General features: G+C 39.7%; 1 protein-coding gene across 3 annotated transcripts in view; it reads left to right on the top strand.

Annotated features, from left to right (window-relative positions):
* The window catches only part of UGT8 (UDP glycosyltransferase 8), a 111,255-nt gene extending 105,880 nt beyond the window's left edge, over positions 1–5,375 (top strand). For all 3 annotated transcript variants that reach the window (XM_045166307.1, XM_045166308.1, XM_045166309.1), the window contains exons 5-6: positions 785–1,004; positions 2,751–5,375. In XM_045166307.1, the coding sequence (XP_045022242.1) occupies positions 785–1,004; positions 2,751–3,114 (584 nt within the window). In that variant the 3' untranslated portion in view covers positions 3,115–5,375. The remainder of the gene's footprint in view (positions 1–784; positions 1,005–2,750) is intronic.
* Positions 5,376–19,244: the final 13,869 nt, after the last annotated feature.

Here is a 19,244-nt window from a genome sequence, read left to right as displayed (position 1 = left end):
CATCTCAAGTGCATGTTTTTTTGTCTTACGTTTTTTATGCAAGTCTCTGTGCTCACAAGGAGATCTGGAGTTTGAAATACCTCACTAACTTTGATAAATTATCTCTTTTATCTCCAAGACAACCAGATGTTACATGATGTCCTATCTCTTAGAACTAATTTTTGTATTTACCTGTCCCTGCTTGTTTTTATTCCTAAAATGTAGAATTGGACCCTAAGATTGAGAAGTGCAGATGGTACAGACATGACTTGAATGTTGTGAATTCTGAGCACTGTGCAGTGTTCCTCCTTGAATCAGCACAGAAACGTTTCTTGGACATCTGGAGTCCAGCCTCACATTTTTACCTTTTTTTACAGAGTGTGTTTGACTTTAATATAGATAAATGTTTAAGTAGCCAGAAGTGGGTGTCTGTGTTTAGTAGAATGTGGTTATACTCTGGTATTTTTGGTCATTCCTTGCTTTCATTCACCTCTTATTAATTACTGGCTATTTGAATGCAGTTGGTATTTGTGTTTTGGGAGAAGATATTTTAATATACTTCTTAAAACTATAAATGTTAACTACTGAAAATGGCTTTTAATTGATATATACACATCTGATAATTATGCTTATAATAAACATTGTAATTGGCGCAGAGTAGGAATCAGTGAAACTGTGTCTTTAAAAATCTTATATCTGAAATGCATGTTTATTATAATGTCAACTCTTAAGAAATTTCTGGAAAACATCTTCCTAGAATAGTAGACAATATTCTAAGTGGTTTTCTTTTTTAATCCTTCTTTAGGGCATTCCAATATTAAAGCCTTCCTGAGCCATGGTGGTTTGAATAGTATTTTTGAAACTATGTATCATGGTGTGCCTGTGGTGGGAATCCCACTCTTTGGAGACCATTATGATACTATGATCCGGGTACAGGCAAAAGGCATGGGGATACTGCTGGAATGGAAGACAGTGACTGAAGGAGAGCTGTATGAAGCGCTAGTGAAAGTTATCAATAACCCCAGGTAAGGTTTCAACTGCTATTAAAGCAGGCGAACTGTGTTTAGCACAGCATATTGTCAATAGCTGATAATTGCCAGTAGGTCGTCAATAAACTAAATATAGACATATCCTTTAGATTCCTGTGTGTAATGCCTTGTGCATGCTTCTGTCACTTGAAAAATAAAAATCGCAATCATTTGGCTAGCCATGTATGACCTTGAATAATATTCCACCACTGTTTGCCAAACTGGGGAAGAAACCACCATGGGAACCTTTGGGTCCCTAGAGTTTGTCAATTTTTGTGTCCTTTACATCACTTTAATGCTCACAAAACTTTATATCACCATTTTCCTTATTTCTGTTATAGAGAGGAGGCACTTAAAACTCAGAGAGCTTAAGTAATACACCCCTAGTTATACAGCTTTGGAGTAGGGACTTGAACCAAGATGGTCTGATTTCAAAACAGGTGTTCTTGATACTGCCGGGCGCTGGGTTTCCCTAGCACTGGGCATCAATGAAATGCCAAGATATATTTACTCAGGTGAATGACTTGGTCAGAATCTTTTATCTTGTTTCTTAAATTCTTGAAGTGTCTTGAGTTAACCCAGTTCACAACTGAGCCTCCAACGGTCGGGAGCTGGCCTGCATAGTTTTGAAACAAAGTAGGTTTTCCCATTTTTATGCAACATTTAATTGATCCTGCATTTCAAGTGGCATTAATGTCTGGAAATGTGTGAGCTTTTCCTAGTATGAGCTTTTCCTCTTAATACCCAGGATATATAGCATAACACTGGATTGAGAAATATTGCCATATTCTAAGAACACACAATAAAGAAAAACTCTTTCATATAAAATAATGTTTCTTTTATGTAAAAGACTGGATTCAAGTGCCCTGGGGTTCTTTATGCTGCCATATGTGGGCTCAGAGGCAGCCTTTATGCACTGACCCCTTAGAGGATCTAGGGTCTTGGTTGTAATTCTTGGCACTTGGAGCAATATGTTCGATCATCCAAGGTGTCAGAGTAGGGGACCCCTTCGTCTGTGTTCTATGGCTTTCCTTTTAAAACTGTGCTCAGATGCTCAGTCGTGTCCAACTCTTTGCAACCCCATGGACTTAGCCCACCCAGCTCCTCTGTCCATGGTATTCTTCAGGCAAGAATACTGGAGTGGATTGCCATTTCCTTCTCCAGGGGATCTTCCCGACCCAGGGATGGAACCCATGTGTCTTGTGTCTACCTGCTTTAGCAGGCATATTCCTTACCACTAGCACCATCTGGGAAGTCCTTTAAAAGTATCAGTTCAGTTCAATCGCTCAGTCGTGTCCAACTATTTGTGACGTCATGGACTGCAGCACACCAGGCTTCCCTGCCAATCACCAACTCCCGCAGCCTGCTCAAACTCATGTTCATCGAGTTGGTGATGCCATCCAACCATCTCATCCTCTGCATCCCCTTCTCCTCCTGCCTTCAGTTTTGCCCAGCATCAGGGTCTTTTTCCAATGAGTCAGTTCTTTGCATCAGGTGGCCAAAGTATTGGAGTACATCAAGGCTTTAAAAGTATCAGATCAGATCAGTCGCTCAGTCGTGTCCGACTCTTTGCGACCCCATGAATCGCAGCACGCCAGGCCTCCCTGTCTGTCACCAACTCCCGGAGTTCACTCAGACTCATGTCCATCGAGTCAGTGATGCCATCCAGCCATAAGTATAGTGTTTTTCAAAATGTGATGTTCTTGTGGAAAATGACATGTGTGCCTTGCCTCCACTCTGTAGCTACCGTCAGAGGGCTCAGAAGCTTTCAGAAATCCACAAGGATCAACCTGGTCACCCCGTCAACCGGACTGTCTATTGGATCGATTACATTCTCCGTCACGATGGAGCCCATCACCTACGTGCCGCAGTCCATCAGATCTCTTTCTGTCAGTATTTTTTACTGGATATTGTCTTCGTGCTTTTGCTTGGTGCTGCCTTGTTTTACTTCCTCTTGTCATGGGTGACAAAATTTATCTGCAGAAGAATCAGAAGTCTGTGGTCAAGCAATAAGCACAGCACAGTGAATGGACATTACCATAATGGAATCCTCAATGGCAAGTATAAAAGAAATGGCCACATTAAACACGAAAAGAAGGTGAAATGAGCCAACAGCCCACCTGGTAGTAACAAATCTATCCAGTCATTGAATTTTTATTGCTACAAGTTAGTCTAACAACTACTAAATTAAAAACATCAGTAAACAATTCTAACACTCCCTTTTCTGATCTTATTAATGAAATTCTGTGGAATTAAGATGGCTGTAAAAAGCACAAACCTAAAATGCAAAAATGTATTTTATTCAAATACTGATACAGGTAGTTTTGGCACTGGACCTTTTAGAAGCCTTAATTATTTAAATCAATTAAGTGACTGTGTCAGACTTTAGTTTTAAGTCTTGATATATGTGTGTCCTAGACGAGGAATGGTTTATTTTCTCTTAGAAAGGTTTGTCTGTGTGTGTATGTGTGTATGTCTACGTGTGTGTATGTTTCCTAAATGAGAGACTTTTAGCCAGCTGCTTGTTATATTTGTTGACGGTACAACACATCTAAAAATGAAATATAAAGTTAGGATCCAAATGTTTCTCTTCTAGAACTTAATATATAGGAACTCAGAAACAGTACCACAAAAGAACACTTTTTTTCCTTAAAAGTGAATGCAGAGGAAGAAAATGCAAAAGATAAATGGCACCTGTTTTTGTACTTTGGGGTTTTTAAATTTGTTTTCTTTTTTTTTTTAACAACTGGATTCTTCTGAGGGGGGGTGGAACGTACAATTAAGTAAATGTATGAATTAGTTGTCATAGTTTATTTTTATTTCTCCCCCTACCAATAATTTGCCTCTGGGAGAATTTTATAGTTTTTTTCTATTTCATTTTAATGAATAACATTATCTTAGCTATATAATTCAGACAAAGCAACAAAGCTCTAATTTTTGTTCAAAGTACTGAAAACTACTGCTTATATAGCATCTTTAAACAGGGCTGTTGTTTGATGACTTTTCTATAATGTAATTTTTGAATGTTCAGATGTGATATTTCCAAAGTTTTAACTAAAAAACCACCTTCTTCATCCCCTTTTGGTGTCTGGGCCACACAATCTCTTATATAGGTGCCAACACTTAATTCTTTTCATTGGATCTTTTGCTTTTCTCCATATTGGTACCTGCTTTGTCTGAGAGGTTTGAGATCTGGTTACCAAATCAAACTTTCCATGACATACAGAAATGACAGAGAAATTGTACCACTTGTTTGTGAAAATGAGTTCCCACTTCCTCGTCACTCCCTTCACCTCACTTCAGTCTGCTCTGACTCTTCGATCCCTTGTGGCTGACGTGGGACAGTGACAGTATTCATTTGAGAATGGGGTGCAAGTCACAGACATCATAAAATCAGGACCTCCCCACTGAACCATATACTCACTGGCACCTAGGAGTTCATTCCATGTCATTCTGTTTACTTAGCATTTGCACTACACATGTTGAGTGTATGCTTTATTTATTTGTAGTTCGAAATCTTATGTCTGACAGCTGAAAGTAGAAAACTACAGCATTTTTACCTAACGACTTTCACTAACATGGGAAGAGTTGTGAAAATTCTAGAATGCTGTAAATCCTTGTCATACACTATGACATACGACTTCATCACACTCCCACCAGGAGCCACTCTCCTGTACTTAGAAATAATGTCACAAGTAGTTTTCTAATGTACAATGCAGGCAAATATATTGCTCTCTGAATACTTGAAGAAATGGTATTACATATATAAGCCTATTAGTTCTGCCTTTTCACAATCTTGTAATGTTGCCGTTAAAGGGAAAGAAGACACAGGCAATGAGTGGTGGGATGGCAACAGGAATTAGAGTGTATGACTGAGCTGATTTTGCTTTTTTGGAATTGGATGAAGTTGACAGTAGGCATTCACTGGATGATTAAGCATAAGTTAATCTCCACTGTGATAAGAACTTAAACAATAAACATGATTTAAAAATAGAGAAATGTTGTTGGAATAAAATTTTTATTCAGATTTTATTTCACAATATTATGTATATCCATTATAAACGTGTTTCTGAGACAGGTCTCCCATCTTTTATATGTGTATATGAGTGTGAAAACAGTGTGTTACATGTGAGAATGTTTTTTTTTTATTATTATTAAACAGAGGGGTTTACCTTACAAATACATCAACATGGATCATAAAATTGTCCCATAATTAAGAATGTTAAGTGTAGGTATTTACTGATCATTGTTGTTGTTGTTGTTGTTGTTGTTTTAGTAAGCTTATTGTTAGCCAGTTTTGGTAAATAGAGTGATTTTAAATTTTCCACACTTGGGCTAGATTCTCTAATAAAGTAAAGTTTTCATGAAGGTATTTATTCATTTATTTTTTTAAAAAAAACTTCTGCAAGTGTTTCTATAACTGATCATCATCTTGTCAAATGCAAATAAGAATTAAGACATTAATCATTCTTTCTCTAGAGCCATAAGTTTCAATATCTCCCCACATAGACGTAGAAAGAGAGCTTGGATGTCCAGGATTGGAGGGAAGCAATGTTTGGGTTAAAGCAGTGGTATATGATTAAGCTTGAAGAAAGCTGGAGATTCTTTCTTGAGGATGTAGACACTTTGTATTACAATCTGGGGACATTCTCAGATTCCTGAGTACAAAGTTGGTATTTTCTGGTAAAGATTCCACTGATGTTTATCAACTTAGATTTGAGTGTATTGTTCTTAAAAGAGTCACCTCTGAACCTCTCCTGCCCAACCACATATTTACCACCGCCCCCTCTCCATATTGTGATATGCAACACCTTTCTCCAGCTGTACTGGAATCCACCACACTGGATCCTCTTGAGGACTCCAATTAACAAACAAACCAACCAACAAACAAAAACCCTCTTCCTGTGATCTGGTACCCATCCCTGCTGCCCTGCCCTGCTAGGAACCATAGTGGTAAGGTGCTGCTGAGACAAGATGGACCTCTTGGTTTTTTCCCACCCATATCCTTTTTCTGCCAAAGCTACGAGAATATTTATGCCCAGATGACCTGCTTTCAGGGCCCTACTCCCAGCTTTGTCTGTTATTAGATACACATGCCTGCCTGCTCAGTCGCTAAGTTGTGTCCACCCCGTGGACTGTAGCTCACCAGGCTCTTCTGTCCGTGGAGTTTCTGAGGCAAGAATACTGGACTAGGTTGACATTCCTTCCTCCAGAGGATCTTCTGACCCACAGATTAAACCTGCCTCTCTTGCGTCTTGTCTCCTGCATGGACAGGCAGATTTTTTACCACCCAGCCACCTGGGAAGCCCAATAATTAAGTATATTAGACATTATAATTAAACATTGTGGAACATAAAACTTGCAATGAAATTAACATGAAAAAAGTTCAGCTGCTTGTTGTAAAAATTTTGTGGACCATTGTTATTTATAAACGGTAAGTACTTCCTCTGAAATACACAACTGTAGTGAATTGAAAGAATATTTATCCACCAGAACTTAGGAGCTGCCATGAAGGGGTAGGGGTAGAAATTGTTTGATATTCTGTGGTTGCTACCTTGTTCCAGACAATAAGCTGGATACCAGGGGAATTTACGGATGATAAGGACAGTCTCCTTCAAGGAGCTTGTGGTCTGTTGGGAGACATGGTAACTATAAATACTGGCAGCTATAGTCAATATCGGAGAAGGCAATGGCACCCCACTCCAGTACTCTTGCCTGGAAAATCCCATGGACAGAGGAGCCTGGTAGGCTGCAGTCCATGGGATCGCTAAGAGTCGGACACGACTGAGCGACTTCACTTTCACTTTTCACTTTCATGCACTGGAGAAGGAAATGGCAACCCACTCCAGTGTTCTTGCCTGGAGAATCCCAGGGACGGGGGAGCCTGGTGGGCTGCCATCTATGGGGTCACACAGAGTCGGACATGACTGAAGTGACTTAGCATAGCATATAGTCAATATATGTGCAGGGTTCTGTGGGGACACTCAGAGGGCAAGAGTATGTGTCAAAAAAGCTTTTGTGTGCACCAGAGAGTTCACTCACTGTTGCTTGTCTTATAATACAATGTGTCCATGAATTGCCTCATCGGGAATTTCCTCATGAGTTTATTTAGTTTTTGAATCATGTGTTGGACTCAAGCTGTAATTGTCTGAGAGTCCTGACTTTGAAAGCTTACCCCAAGGTCTACTAATTTTAACTTTTTAATTTCTTATTTGTATGATAATGGTTACCTCACGGGCTTATATTGAATACATATCACACACACACACACACACACGCTCTGTTCTGCCCACTATGCTAAATGTTTAAAACACTGTGTGTTGAAAGCATTTAGCATAATGGCCAGCACAGAATGGGCCCTCAAATCCACAGTGTTAGTCATGGGTATACTGAATAGCCCTGGAGAAGGACATGGCAACCCACTCCAGTGTTCTTGCCTGGACAATTCCATGGACAGAGGAGCCTGGTGGGCTACAGTCCACGCGGTCGCAAAGAGTTGGATATGACTGAGCAACTAACAAATACACACACACACACACATACTAAATAGATGAACTTCTTTCATATTAGTGTGCCTTCAGTTTTTGAAGGTTATTGTTTAAGAAAAGATGTTTTATTCATTCACCCACCAACTATTTATTAGGGCTTCTGTTCACCTGCTGGTATTTCGGATGTGCATTTGGCCGTCACAGTTATATCGTATCCTCTCTCTTCATAGCTCAACTCTGCACCAGATTCCAAAGTGCCACTGAAATGGAATGACTCCACTTTGACAAGGTTTTAACACAAGGAAACCAAATTGAAGTGACAAAACAACTTCAAGTCATCTGTTTTATTATTCTAGTTTATTCATTCTAGTTTCTAATTCAGCTGGTTTGTAAATATAAAATCACATTCAGTTCAGTTCACTTCAGTTGCTCAGTCGTATCCGACTCTTTGCGACCCCATGATCGCAGCACGCCAGGCCTCCCTGTCCATCACCAACTCCCGGAGTTCACTCAGACTCACGTCCATCGAGTCAGTGATGCCATCCAGCCATCTCATCCTCTGTCGTCCCCTTCTCCTCATGTCCCCAATCCCTCCCAGAATCACAGTCTTTTCCAATGAGTCAACTCTTTGCATGAGGTGGCCAAAGTACTGGAGTTTCAGCTTTAGCATCATTCCTTCCAAAGAAATCCCAGGGCTGATCTCCTTCAGAATGGACTGGTTGGATCTCCTTGCAGTCCAAGGGACTCTCAAGAGTCTTCTCCAACACCACAGTTCAAAAGCATTAATTTTTCAGCGCTCAGCTTTCTTCACAGTCCAACTCTCACATCCATACATGACCACTGGAAAAACCATAGCCTTGACTAGCTGGACCTTTGTTGGCAAAGTAATGTCTCTGCTTTTGAATATGCTGTCTAGGTTGGTCATGACTTTCCTTCCAAGGAGTAAGTGTCTTTTAATTTCATGGCTACAATCACCATCTGCAGTGATTTTGGAGCCCAAAAAGATAAAGTCTGACACTGTTTCCACTGTTTTCCCATCTATTTGCTATGAAGTGATGGGACCAGATGCCATGATCTTCATTTTCTGAATGTTCAGTTTTAAGCCAACATTTTTACTCTCCTCTTTCACCTTCATCAAGAGTCTTTTTAGTTCTTCTTCACTTTCTGCCATAAGGGTGGTGTCATCTCCATATCTGAGGTTATCGATATTTCTCCTGGCATCTTGATTCCAGCCTATGATTCTTCCAGCCCAGCATTTCTCATGATATACTCTGCATGTAAGTTAAATAAGCAGGGTGACAATATACAGCCTTGACGTACTCCTTTTCCTATTTGGAACCAGTCTTTTGTTCCATGTTCAGTTCTAACTGTTGCTTCCTGACCTGCATACAAATTTCTCAATTTGTATGCATTTTGTATGCAGGTCAGGTGGTCTGGTATTCCCATCTCTTTCAGAATTTCCCACAGTTTATTGTGATTCACAGTCAAAGGCTTTGGCATAGTCAATAAAGCAGAAATAGATGTTTTTCTGGAACTCTCTTGCTTTTTCCATGATCCAGCGGATGTTGGCAGTTTGATCTCTGGTTCCTCTGCCTTTTCTAAAACCAGTTTGAACATCTGGAAGTTTACCGTTCACATATTGCGGAAGCCTGGCTTGGAGAATTTTGAGCATTACTTTACTAGCGTGTGAGATGAGTGCAATTGTGCAGTAGTTTGAGCATTCTTTGGCATTGCCTTTCTTTGGGATTGGAATGAAAACTGACCTTTTCCAGTGCTGTGGCCACTGCTGAGTTTTCCAAATTTGCTGGCATATTGAGTGCAGCACTTTAACAGGATCATCTTTCAGGATTTGAAATAGCTCAACTGGAATTCCATCACCTCCACTAACTTTGTTCGTAGTGATGCTTTCTAAGGCCCACTTGACTTCACATTCCAGGATGTCTGGCTCTAGGTCAGTGATCACACCATTGTGATTATCTGGGTCATGAAGATCTTTTTTGTACAGTTCTTCTGTGTATTCTTGCCACCTCTTCTTAATATCTTCTGCTTATGTTAGGTCTATACCATTTCTGTCCTTTATCGAGCCCATCTTGGCACAAAATGTTCCTTTGATATCTCTAATTTTCTTGATGAGATCTCTAATCTTTCCCATTCTGTTGTTTTCCTCTATTTCTTTGCATTGATCACTGAGGAAGGCTTTCTTACCTCTTCTTGCTATTCTTTGGAACTCTGCATTCAGATGCTTATATCTTTCCTTTTCTCCTTTGCTTTTCACTTCTCTTCTTTTCACAGCTATTTGTAAGGCCTCCCCAGACAGCCATTTTGCTTTTTTGCATTTCTTTTCCATGGGGATGGTCTTGATTCCTATCTCCTGTACAGTGTCACGAACCTCAGTCCATAGTTCATCAGGTACTCTATCTATCAGATCTAGTCCCTTAAATCTATTTCTCACTTCCACTGTATAATCATAAGGGATTTGATTTAGGTCATACCTGAATGGTCTAGTGGTTTTCCCTACTTTCAGTTTCAGTCTGAATTTGGCAATAAGGAGTTCATGATCTGAGCCACAGTCAGCTCCTGGTCTTGTTTTTGTTGACTGTATAGAGATTCTCCATCTTTAGCTGCAAAGAATATAATCAATCTGATTTCGGTATTGACCATCTGGTGATGTCCATGTGTAGAGTCTTCTCTTGTGTTGTTGGAAGAGGGTGTTTGTTATGACCAGTGCACTTTCTTGGCAAAACTCTATTATAGTCTTTGCCCTGCCTCATTCCATATTCCAAGGCCAAATTTGCCTGTTACTCCAGGTGTTTCTTGACTTCCTACTTTTGCATTCCAGTCCCCTATAATGAAAAGGACATCTTTTTTTGTTGTTAGTTCTAAAAGGTCTTGTAGGTCTTCATAGAACCATTCAACTTCAGCTTCAGCGTTACTGGTTGGGGCATAGACTTGGATTACTGTGATATTGAATGGTTTGCCTTGGAAACAAACAGAGATCATTCTGTCGTTTTTGAGATTGCATCCAAGTACTGCATTTTGAACTCTTTTGTTGACCATGATGGCTACTCTGTTTCTTCTGAGGGATTCACATTAGAGAATGCTTATTTGAAATTGATATGATCAAAAATCAAATAATGAAATCAATTAATAAAATCACATTAGAGAATGCTTATTTGCAATTGATATTATAAAAAACAATTTGAAACAAAGCTTTTAAATCTTATATGACAAAGTTTAAGAATTATATGAATTTTATTAAAGAGCTTCTTTCTTACTTCTAAGAGAGCATGATTTTTAGCCAGCTTTTTTTCCCAACAGAAGGGCTCACATATTTATTACTAAGCCAAAGCACTTATGTGTGTGCATGTGTGTTAGTCGCTCAGTTGTGTCCAACTCTTTGCAGCCCCATGGACTGTAGCCCACTAGGCTCCTCTGTCCACGGAATTCTCCAGGCAAGAACACTGGAGTGGGTTGCTGTTTTCCTCCTCCAGGGGATCTTCTGGACCCAGGGATCGAACCTGTGTCTCCCGGTCTCCTGCATTGCATGCAGATTCTTTACCGACTGAGCCACCAAGAGAGCCCCCAATTATAGTGTAAATCTACTCTAAGAAGTCTAGCACCAACATTAAATATCTCAGGTGTTACAAAGAATTTTCATGTATTAATAAAATCTGAAGTCCTCACAGAATTTTATGCAACTAAAAATATTTTATTGCTATGTTAGTTTCTATCTACAATTAGTTATTACTCTTTCAGTAACATATTTTGTGCAGTAGGTGATCATTTTTTATTACAAAGGCAGAATTACCTTGAATTCAATATAATATTTACACTTTTAAAAGGTAATTTCTACCAAACCATATTAGTCCTAATATTAAGATCAATTTTCCATCCAGGGCAGAAGCAAAACACAATGTAACAGAAAATAGTTACTTATTGAGATCCTAGATAAAAGCAATTTTGCTATTAAAAGATATATTACTCTTAGCACAGTGCTGCATTAGAATGTAAATTACTAATATGTTAGAAAGGAATAAATTTATGTATTTATGCTAATTTTGCTTTAGTTACCCTCATGGGACTGTGACTGAGTATTCCTTTTAGCAGAAAATGGTGACTTTGGATATAAACATATTAGGTAAATTGAATGTAACATCCAAATTCACATTAATGATGATATGTGGTGTTATATTTCTGATTGATGTCTATACATTTTTTTCTCAAATCGAAAGAGCCGGTAGTTAGAGACCAGGCATTAAGAAAAGCCCAAGGCTATGATATAAAAATCATCAATTCTGCTTCCAATTCTGATTCTGCCCTCTGGACATAATAAGTTTACCTTATGAATAAGAAGGCAGAGAAGGCAATGGCACCCCACTCCAGTACTCTTGCCTGGAAAATCAGGGACGGGGGAGCCTGGTGAGCTGCTGTCTATGGGGTTGCACAGAGTCGGACACGACTGAAGTGACTTAGCAGCAGCAGCAGCATGAATAAGAAGGTGATTCTAGATACTTAAATATGCCACTGTGAACAACTGGTTAAAGCTTGGTCAATAGAAAAAAAGCAAATACAAATGCCTATATACATGGAAAAATACATAAGACTCTGTGCGTATGTGTAGTTAACATTTAAATTATACTAAACAATTCTTTAGATTATATAAAAATGAACTCAAACCAATAATTCTTCATCTGTTTTTTTTAAATAAAGGCAGTATTTTTTCTTTTTTTTTCCTTTTTTTTTAATTGTTAAAATTTACAGTATTGTATTAGTTTTGCCAAACATCAAAATGAATCCGCCACAGGTATATCTGTGTTCCCCATCCTGAACTCTCCTCCCTCCTCCCTCCCCATACCCTCCCTCTGGGTCATCCCAGTGCACCAGCCCCAAGCATCCAGTATCGTGCATCGAACCTAGACTGGCGACTCGTTTCATACATGATATTATACATGGTTCAATGCCATTCTCCCAATTCTCCCCACCCTCTCCCTCTCCCACAGAGTCCATAAGACTGATCTATATATCAGTGTCTCTTTTGCTGTCTCGTACACAGGGTTATTGTTACCATCTTTCTAAATTCCATATATATGCATTAGTATACTGTATTGGTGTTTTTCTTTCTGACTTACTTCACTCTGTATAATAGGTTCCAGTTTCATCCACCTCATTAGAACTGATTCATATATAAATAAAGAATAAAAAGAACTATTCTTTTTAATGGCTGAGTAATACTCCATTGTGTATATGTACCATAGCTTTCTTATCCATTCATCTGCTGATGAACATCTAGGTTGCTTCCATGTCCTGGCTATTATAAACAGTACTGCGATGAACATTGGTGTACACGTGTCTCGTTCCCTTCTGGTTTCCTCAGTGTGTATGCCCAGCAGTGGGATTGCTGGATCATAAGGCAGTTCTATTTCCAGTTTTTTAAGGAATCTCCACACTGATCTCCATAGTGGCTATACTAGTTTGCATTCCCACCAACAGTGTAAAAGGGTTCCTTTTTCTCCGTACCCTCTCCAGCATTTATTGCTTGTAGACTTTTGGATCGCAGCCATTCTGACTGGTGTGAAATGGTACCTCATAGTGGTTTTGTTTAAAATACTGCCTTTAAGGCAAAGTATTTTAAAAAACAAAAACGTCTTTGAAACTGAATGATAGTCAAAAGAAGTAGGGCATTTTAGCATCTAAGTCAGATGTACCTCTGTAAAACTTATGGCTAAAATATTGCAAAAAATAGGATGAAATAGCTATAAAATAAAATCAAGCTACTGCTCTGAATATAGTCTTCTTTCTGGAACTTCCGTCTTTGTATTTATTCTAGAATAAAAATATTTTGAGATTTAAAAGTTTAAACTAGATCCTAGTTATAACATTTTCTCTTACAATGAATTCAACGGACAGACAATTTTTCATTTGGGATCTCGAGGAGATGAGGATGAGAAAGAAGTTTACTCATGTACCTCTGAATCCATTTCGTAGATCCAGGAGAATGGATAAGTTAACTTTGCCATTTGTGAAAGCTTTGAGTGGAGTGTGTTGGTTTCCAGTTACAGATTTCATACTACAGATTATACAATCTGCCTTCTTCCCTTTCCTGCTTCCCATCTGCTTGCTTCCAAGCTTTCAGTTTCCTCTCTTGGGTTGTCTGCTGGTCAATATTTTCTAAATTGCCTTAGCAGTTCCCAGTTTATGGTGCATAGATTGTGCTTACGTGTATAATAACGTGTTTTTCAACAGAGTATGGATATCCAATTGGAAGTTCAAGCAGTCCTCATTACTGAAGGCCAAATTGAGAAAATGTTCAACTGTGTTAAAAAATATTTTGCATGCACTAGCTGAATGTCCTTTAGGATGTAGTTTCCATCAAAAATGATGAATGTACAGATGGTGCTTTGTCTTTGGTTTTGGAGGAATTGGGAGGAATCCTGCTCTGAGCAGGGGACAGCCGGGGGGCCCTGTGAACTTGTTTGGGGCATAGATTAGTGATCTTTTAAACTGTCAAGCCATGTATTCCCTTTTTTACCTCCTACTTGGTAATCAAAATTGTGCAAAACCAGTTGTACAAATCAAAATTTGTACAACTAGTTTGTATAAATAGAGACCTGATCTTTCCCCAGCGAGAGCCTGCCTCATTTCATTATTGGAACTTCTAAAAGGGTCTTCTGCACCAGGATGCATTTTATCTCTGATTCTCTAACTCTCACCTATTTAGCATCAGTCATGTCCCCGATATTAACAGAAGATGCTGGAACTGCAGCCAACTGTCAGGTTAGAGACAGAGAAAGGCCCAGGCCTGATAGGAGGCAGACATTCAAGAACTTAGCCTAGGATGGCAGCCTGTTCATCTTCCCTGGAGCAATAGAAAGGTGTGAGAGTGAAGCAAGGGTGACCTGGGAAGGAGGCAGCATTTTCAGATCCAAATCCACCTCAGAATGGCTCTCATGCTTTGGGTGAATGGTTCCTCCAACCATGCAATTTGTATTTTGGAATGCTATCCTATTTTTCAGAGAAGGCAATGGCACCCCACTCCAGTACTCTTGCCTGGAAAATCCCATGGACAGAGGAGCCTGGTAGGCTGCAGTCCATGAGGTCGCTAAGAATTGGACACGACTGAGCGACTTCACTTTCACTTTTCACTTTCATGCATTGGAGAAGGAAATGCCAACCCACTCCAGTGTCCTTGCCTGGAGAATCCCAGGGACGGGAGAGCCTGGTGGGCTGCCGTCTATGGGGTCACACAGAGTCGGACACGACTGAAGCAACTTAGCAGCAGCAGCAGCAGCCTATCTTTTTGTTTGTTTTTTCCTTTGCAAAAATGAAACTGGGAAGGGGCAAAATCAAGCAAAGATCTTTAAAGTCTTGAATATAGGACCCAGGGAAGTCAAGGGGATTTGGCCAACAATGCAGGACTTTGCAGTATCCAGGCATCTACAGCGGTGTGGGTCCTATTATTTCATAGATGTGTCCACGTGCAGCACACCTGATCCTTGAGAGCGGGGTGACCGCACTGGGAGTCAGCTCCTGTGTGTCCATGCCGAGATGGAGCAGTGCAAAGCATCTCTCTGCTGGTTATTATTTTCTCAAACAAGGGAAACGACCACAATTTAATGATTTATTATTTTCCAGTTTTGAAAGCGGGCTTCTCAGGTGGTGCACACAGTGGTAAAGAATCCATCTGTCAATACAGGAGATGCAAGAGCTGCGGGCAGAGCTCCCGGAGGAGGAAAGGGCAGCCCATTCCAATATCCTTGCCTGGAGGATCTTGTGGACAGAGAAGCCTGGTGGGCCACAATCCATGTGGTTGCAGAGGTTTGAACACAATTGTGCAACTGAGCATACACCCACACAATTAAAAGTAAATAGGTTAAGTTCAGCATTTGATTACATGGAATTTTGTTTCATGGCCAAGTATGTTGTATGAATCTCCCAGCTTCAAGTGTAAGCTCTAACATGTCTTTAAAAGAATTAATACCTCATAAAGTCGCCTTTTTTCACATCAGAATTTCCTCCATTTAATTGATGAAATACTTCTTTTCCATAGCTATCTGTATTTCCTTCTGCTGTTGTTCATATCACTGGTTAAGAAACTACCCTTAGATATTTACTGCATTTTTAAATTCCTTACACCACAGAGTCTGTGAAAACTAAATAGAAAAGAAGCAGATGAGGGAAGCCGTCTAATTTTAAAAGGTGTTTTAGATTTGGTAGTATTTCATATGTAGTAACATATTGCCTTAACATTTTATTCTATAAAATGAATAGTAGCCTTCTAGTTTTGTTTTTACCTCATCACTTTATACTACTCAGCTGTAAGTTCTAGTCTTAAAAGTGTTCTAAAATCCTTTAAGCAAGTACAGAGGGAGACATTACTATGCTTTTCCTTTACCTCCAGAAGATATAAGCCCTCTACTCATGCAATTAGATTGACTGATTTGTTACATTATCACTGCGTTTGGCATGGGATGCCATGTTTATTTGTTAATTCCAAGGTTTTCGTATAATCTTTGATTTGGATCTGACTGTAAACTAAAAATCTTAAGTTGCAGGTTGCTTAGTTTTGGGCTGTAATACGCAACACTGTTCAAGGCTACCTGTCCCTGGGCCTTCATCTATGTCCCAGCCCTTGAAGCCCCTTTACCAGTCAGTCCAAATTCTCTTATTGGTTCAACACAGGAGAACAACTTGTTACCAGCATTAAATAGCTCCAATTGCATTTGTTCTGGTGTTTCTTCTCCTAGTAGACTCTCTATTTCATTGTAAGTCAAAAATACATTGGCTTCATGGTCAGTGCCATAGAAAAAGATTTGAAGATCTACGGAGATGAAAGATTTCATATATTCCAGCCCAGATTTTTGGTGTTAACTCAAACATCTGCCACCCATCAGAACAGTGCTTTGTCCTCTTTGGGCTTGTGTTTCTGTTTCTCAGATTTATCTATGTCATTTTTACCTCTCACCTGGGTTTTTGCTGTACATCTCTTTAACAAGTCAATTGTTCCTTATATTCCTTTTAACACCAGCTTATCGCTTCTCTTCATTCTGCTGAAATATCTGTTCATTTACCTGAATGCTTCCCTTCTGATATCTGTGTTCTCATACTGTTTTATAATTAAACCATAAACCTCAATGTTTTTATAGTTTTCTATTTGCCTCATTCATTAATATAAGCATCTTAATGAAATATTCTGCTTCATGTGTACTAGAACATTTGATGTATCTATTAGATCTTTGTTAAAGCTGTTATGAAAAACATCCATCTGACTACACTGTAATTATCTTGGTATCCAAAATCCTTGACTTATTGGCTTATATTCACCTTCTACCTCCTATTTTTCTAACACTTCTTAATGTTACATCACAGGTAGCCTACTTTTTTTGCTATCAATTCTGACCATATGGACATCTCTAATGCTAAGTTGGGTGTAATCTATAACATTAACTTTAATTTACACATAGTCAAAGGTTGTATCTTCATCTACAACACCACAAAAAAAAAAAAACATTCCTTCATCAGTATTCTTATTATCCTCTCCATCTCACTGCTCTAAGTACTGCCTTTATTAAAACACAATCAAACATTGTTTTCTGTGTTTCTAAAGTGCCAGGCACTGTATGTGCCCCTGGGAACAGAAGGATGAAGAAGCCACAGTCCCGGACTTGAAGGAGACAAAGCCCACAAGCAAGCAGCTTCAGTCAGCAGTGGAATGTATATTGTAATGTACACTCGGAAAATGTGCTGTTGAGGCATAGAGAAGGAGGAGGGAATGTTCCACCTAGGCTTGCTTTAGTGGAATTACAAAAAATGAATAGACATTCAAGAGGCAGAGAAGTAAGTAGAGATAATCTTTGGACGGCATGATTCTATGGTGGATCATGAGTTATGGAGGAGTGTGGCACAAAAAGAAGCTTTGTTCTAACAGAACAAAGTTTGTTTGTTCTAACAGAAGGATATGTGGTGAAGAAGGGATGCGTGTGTATGTGTGTGTGTGTGTGTGTGTGTGCGCACACACTCAGTGGTGTCCGACTCTGTGTGACCCCATGGACTGTAGCCTGCCAGGCTCCTCTGTCTATGGGATTCTCCAGGCAAGAATACTGGAGTGGGTAGCCATTCCCTTCTCCAGGGGATCTTCCCACCCCAGGGATCGAACCTCTGTCTCTTGCATTGGCGGGTGGATTTTTTTTTAGCACTGACACACCTGGGATGTTCTGAAGAAGGGAGGACCAATATACTGAGGAAAGTGATTTTCTGACAACACTCTTCCCTTTGGATCTTCAGTGAATCACTCTCAAATATAGTCTGCATTGCATTAGCTAGGCAGCAACTTCCCCCAGAAGCCTGTGTCTGTGCCTGAGTGCTGAATACCGGGTTTTATGGCACAGTTTCACCACTGTTGTTGTCAAGCTTCTTGTATTAGACACTTGACATAATGTCAAGGTCATTCTGTTTCCCAGGTGGTGCTAGTGGTAAAGAACCCCTTGCCAATGCAGGAGACTTGGGTTCAATTCCTGGGTTGGGAAGATCCCCTGAAAGAGGCCATGGCAACCCACTGCTGGAGGATCCCATGGACAGAGGAGCCTGTTGGGCTATAGTCCATTCGGTTGCACAGAGTCAGACACAACTGAAGCAACTCAGCATGCAAGCATGCAAAGGCCATTCTGTTAGGCTAAACTGTAGAAGACCAAACTCGAACACTCTTAAGTTTACCTGTGTCCTTAGGCAATCTGCAAAATAGTTCTAATAAGTCCAGCTTCTTAACTAGTTTGAAGGAAAAGAAATGGGAATTTTTTCATCTTAAAATAGGAAAGAATATGTTCTGGTAATGAAAGTCTTCAGCAAAAGTGACAGTTTATAAATTGTGTTTTACTTGACTTGGTAAAGAAAAATAAATACCTAGGAATATTGACTGACAGAGTGCTTGAGAATGACAGTAACAGAGTAAGCAGTATGATTATCTAGGAAATCCATGGGTTCAATATGATTGTGGAGATTATGACATAGTGTCCATGAGAACAAAAGAGAAACTGCTATAGCCACAACAGTAAAATACAAGAAATATAACAACTGAATGTTATATAATACAATTTTTAGAGCTTTTAAATCTAGCCATGCGTATTATCCAAATAGCACTTGGATTTTTTCCTACAGTTTTGGGCTTTGTTTGAGCAATTACTACTGTTTTTATCAGTCTCCATTTCAGAAAAGCTTGTATTCTAAACACCAAACTCAGGTCCCAGAATCAGATCAGCTGTGGCTTCTAAAGCTTCCTAAAAGTGTGGAATGGAAGGATGGCTAAACCCCACTCCAGGATGGTTGAAGGAACCACATGTGGCAGATGAAGCAATCGTGGCATCTGACTCAATTCAATAGTTAGGTCTCTTCTCAGATTCAATAACTTTTCTCTACCAGTGGATGAAGATAGTTAAACTATAAGATTAATAAAGGTTTCAGAAACATTTTAAGAAGCATCTGCATGTATCTTCAGGAGAAGGCAATGGCACCCCACTCCAGTACTCTTGCCTGGAGAATCCCATGGATGGAGGAGCCGGGTAGGCTGCAGTCCATGGGGTCGCTAAGAGTCGGGCACAACTGAGCGACTTCACTTTCACTTTTCACTTTCATGCATTGGAGAAGGAAATGGCAACCCACTCCAGTGTTCTTGCCTGGAGAATCCCAGGGACGGGGGAGCCTGATGGGCTGCCGTATGGGGTCGCACAGAGTCGGACACTACTGAAGTGACTTAGCA

Source organism: Bubalus bubalis, chromosome 7 (assembly GCF_019923935.1).
Source record: "Bubalus bubalis isolate 160015118507 breed Murrah chromosome 7, NDDB_SH_1, whole genome shotgun sequence".
Taxonomy (NCBI): Eukaryota; Metazoa; Chordata; class Mammalia; order Artiodactyla; family Bovidae; genus Bubalus; species Bubalus bubalis.
Note: the sequence above shows the minus strand (reverse complement) of the source record. Positions and strands in the feature narration are given on the sequence as shown.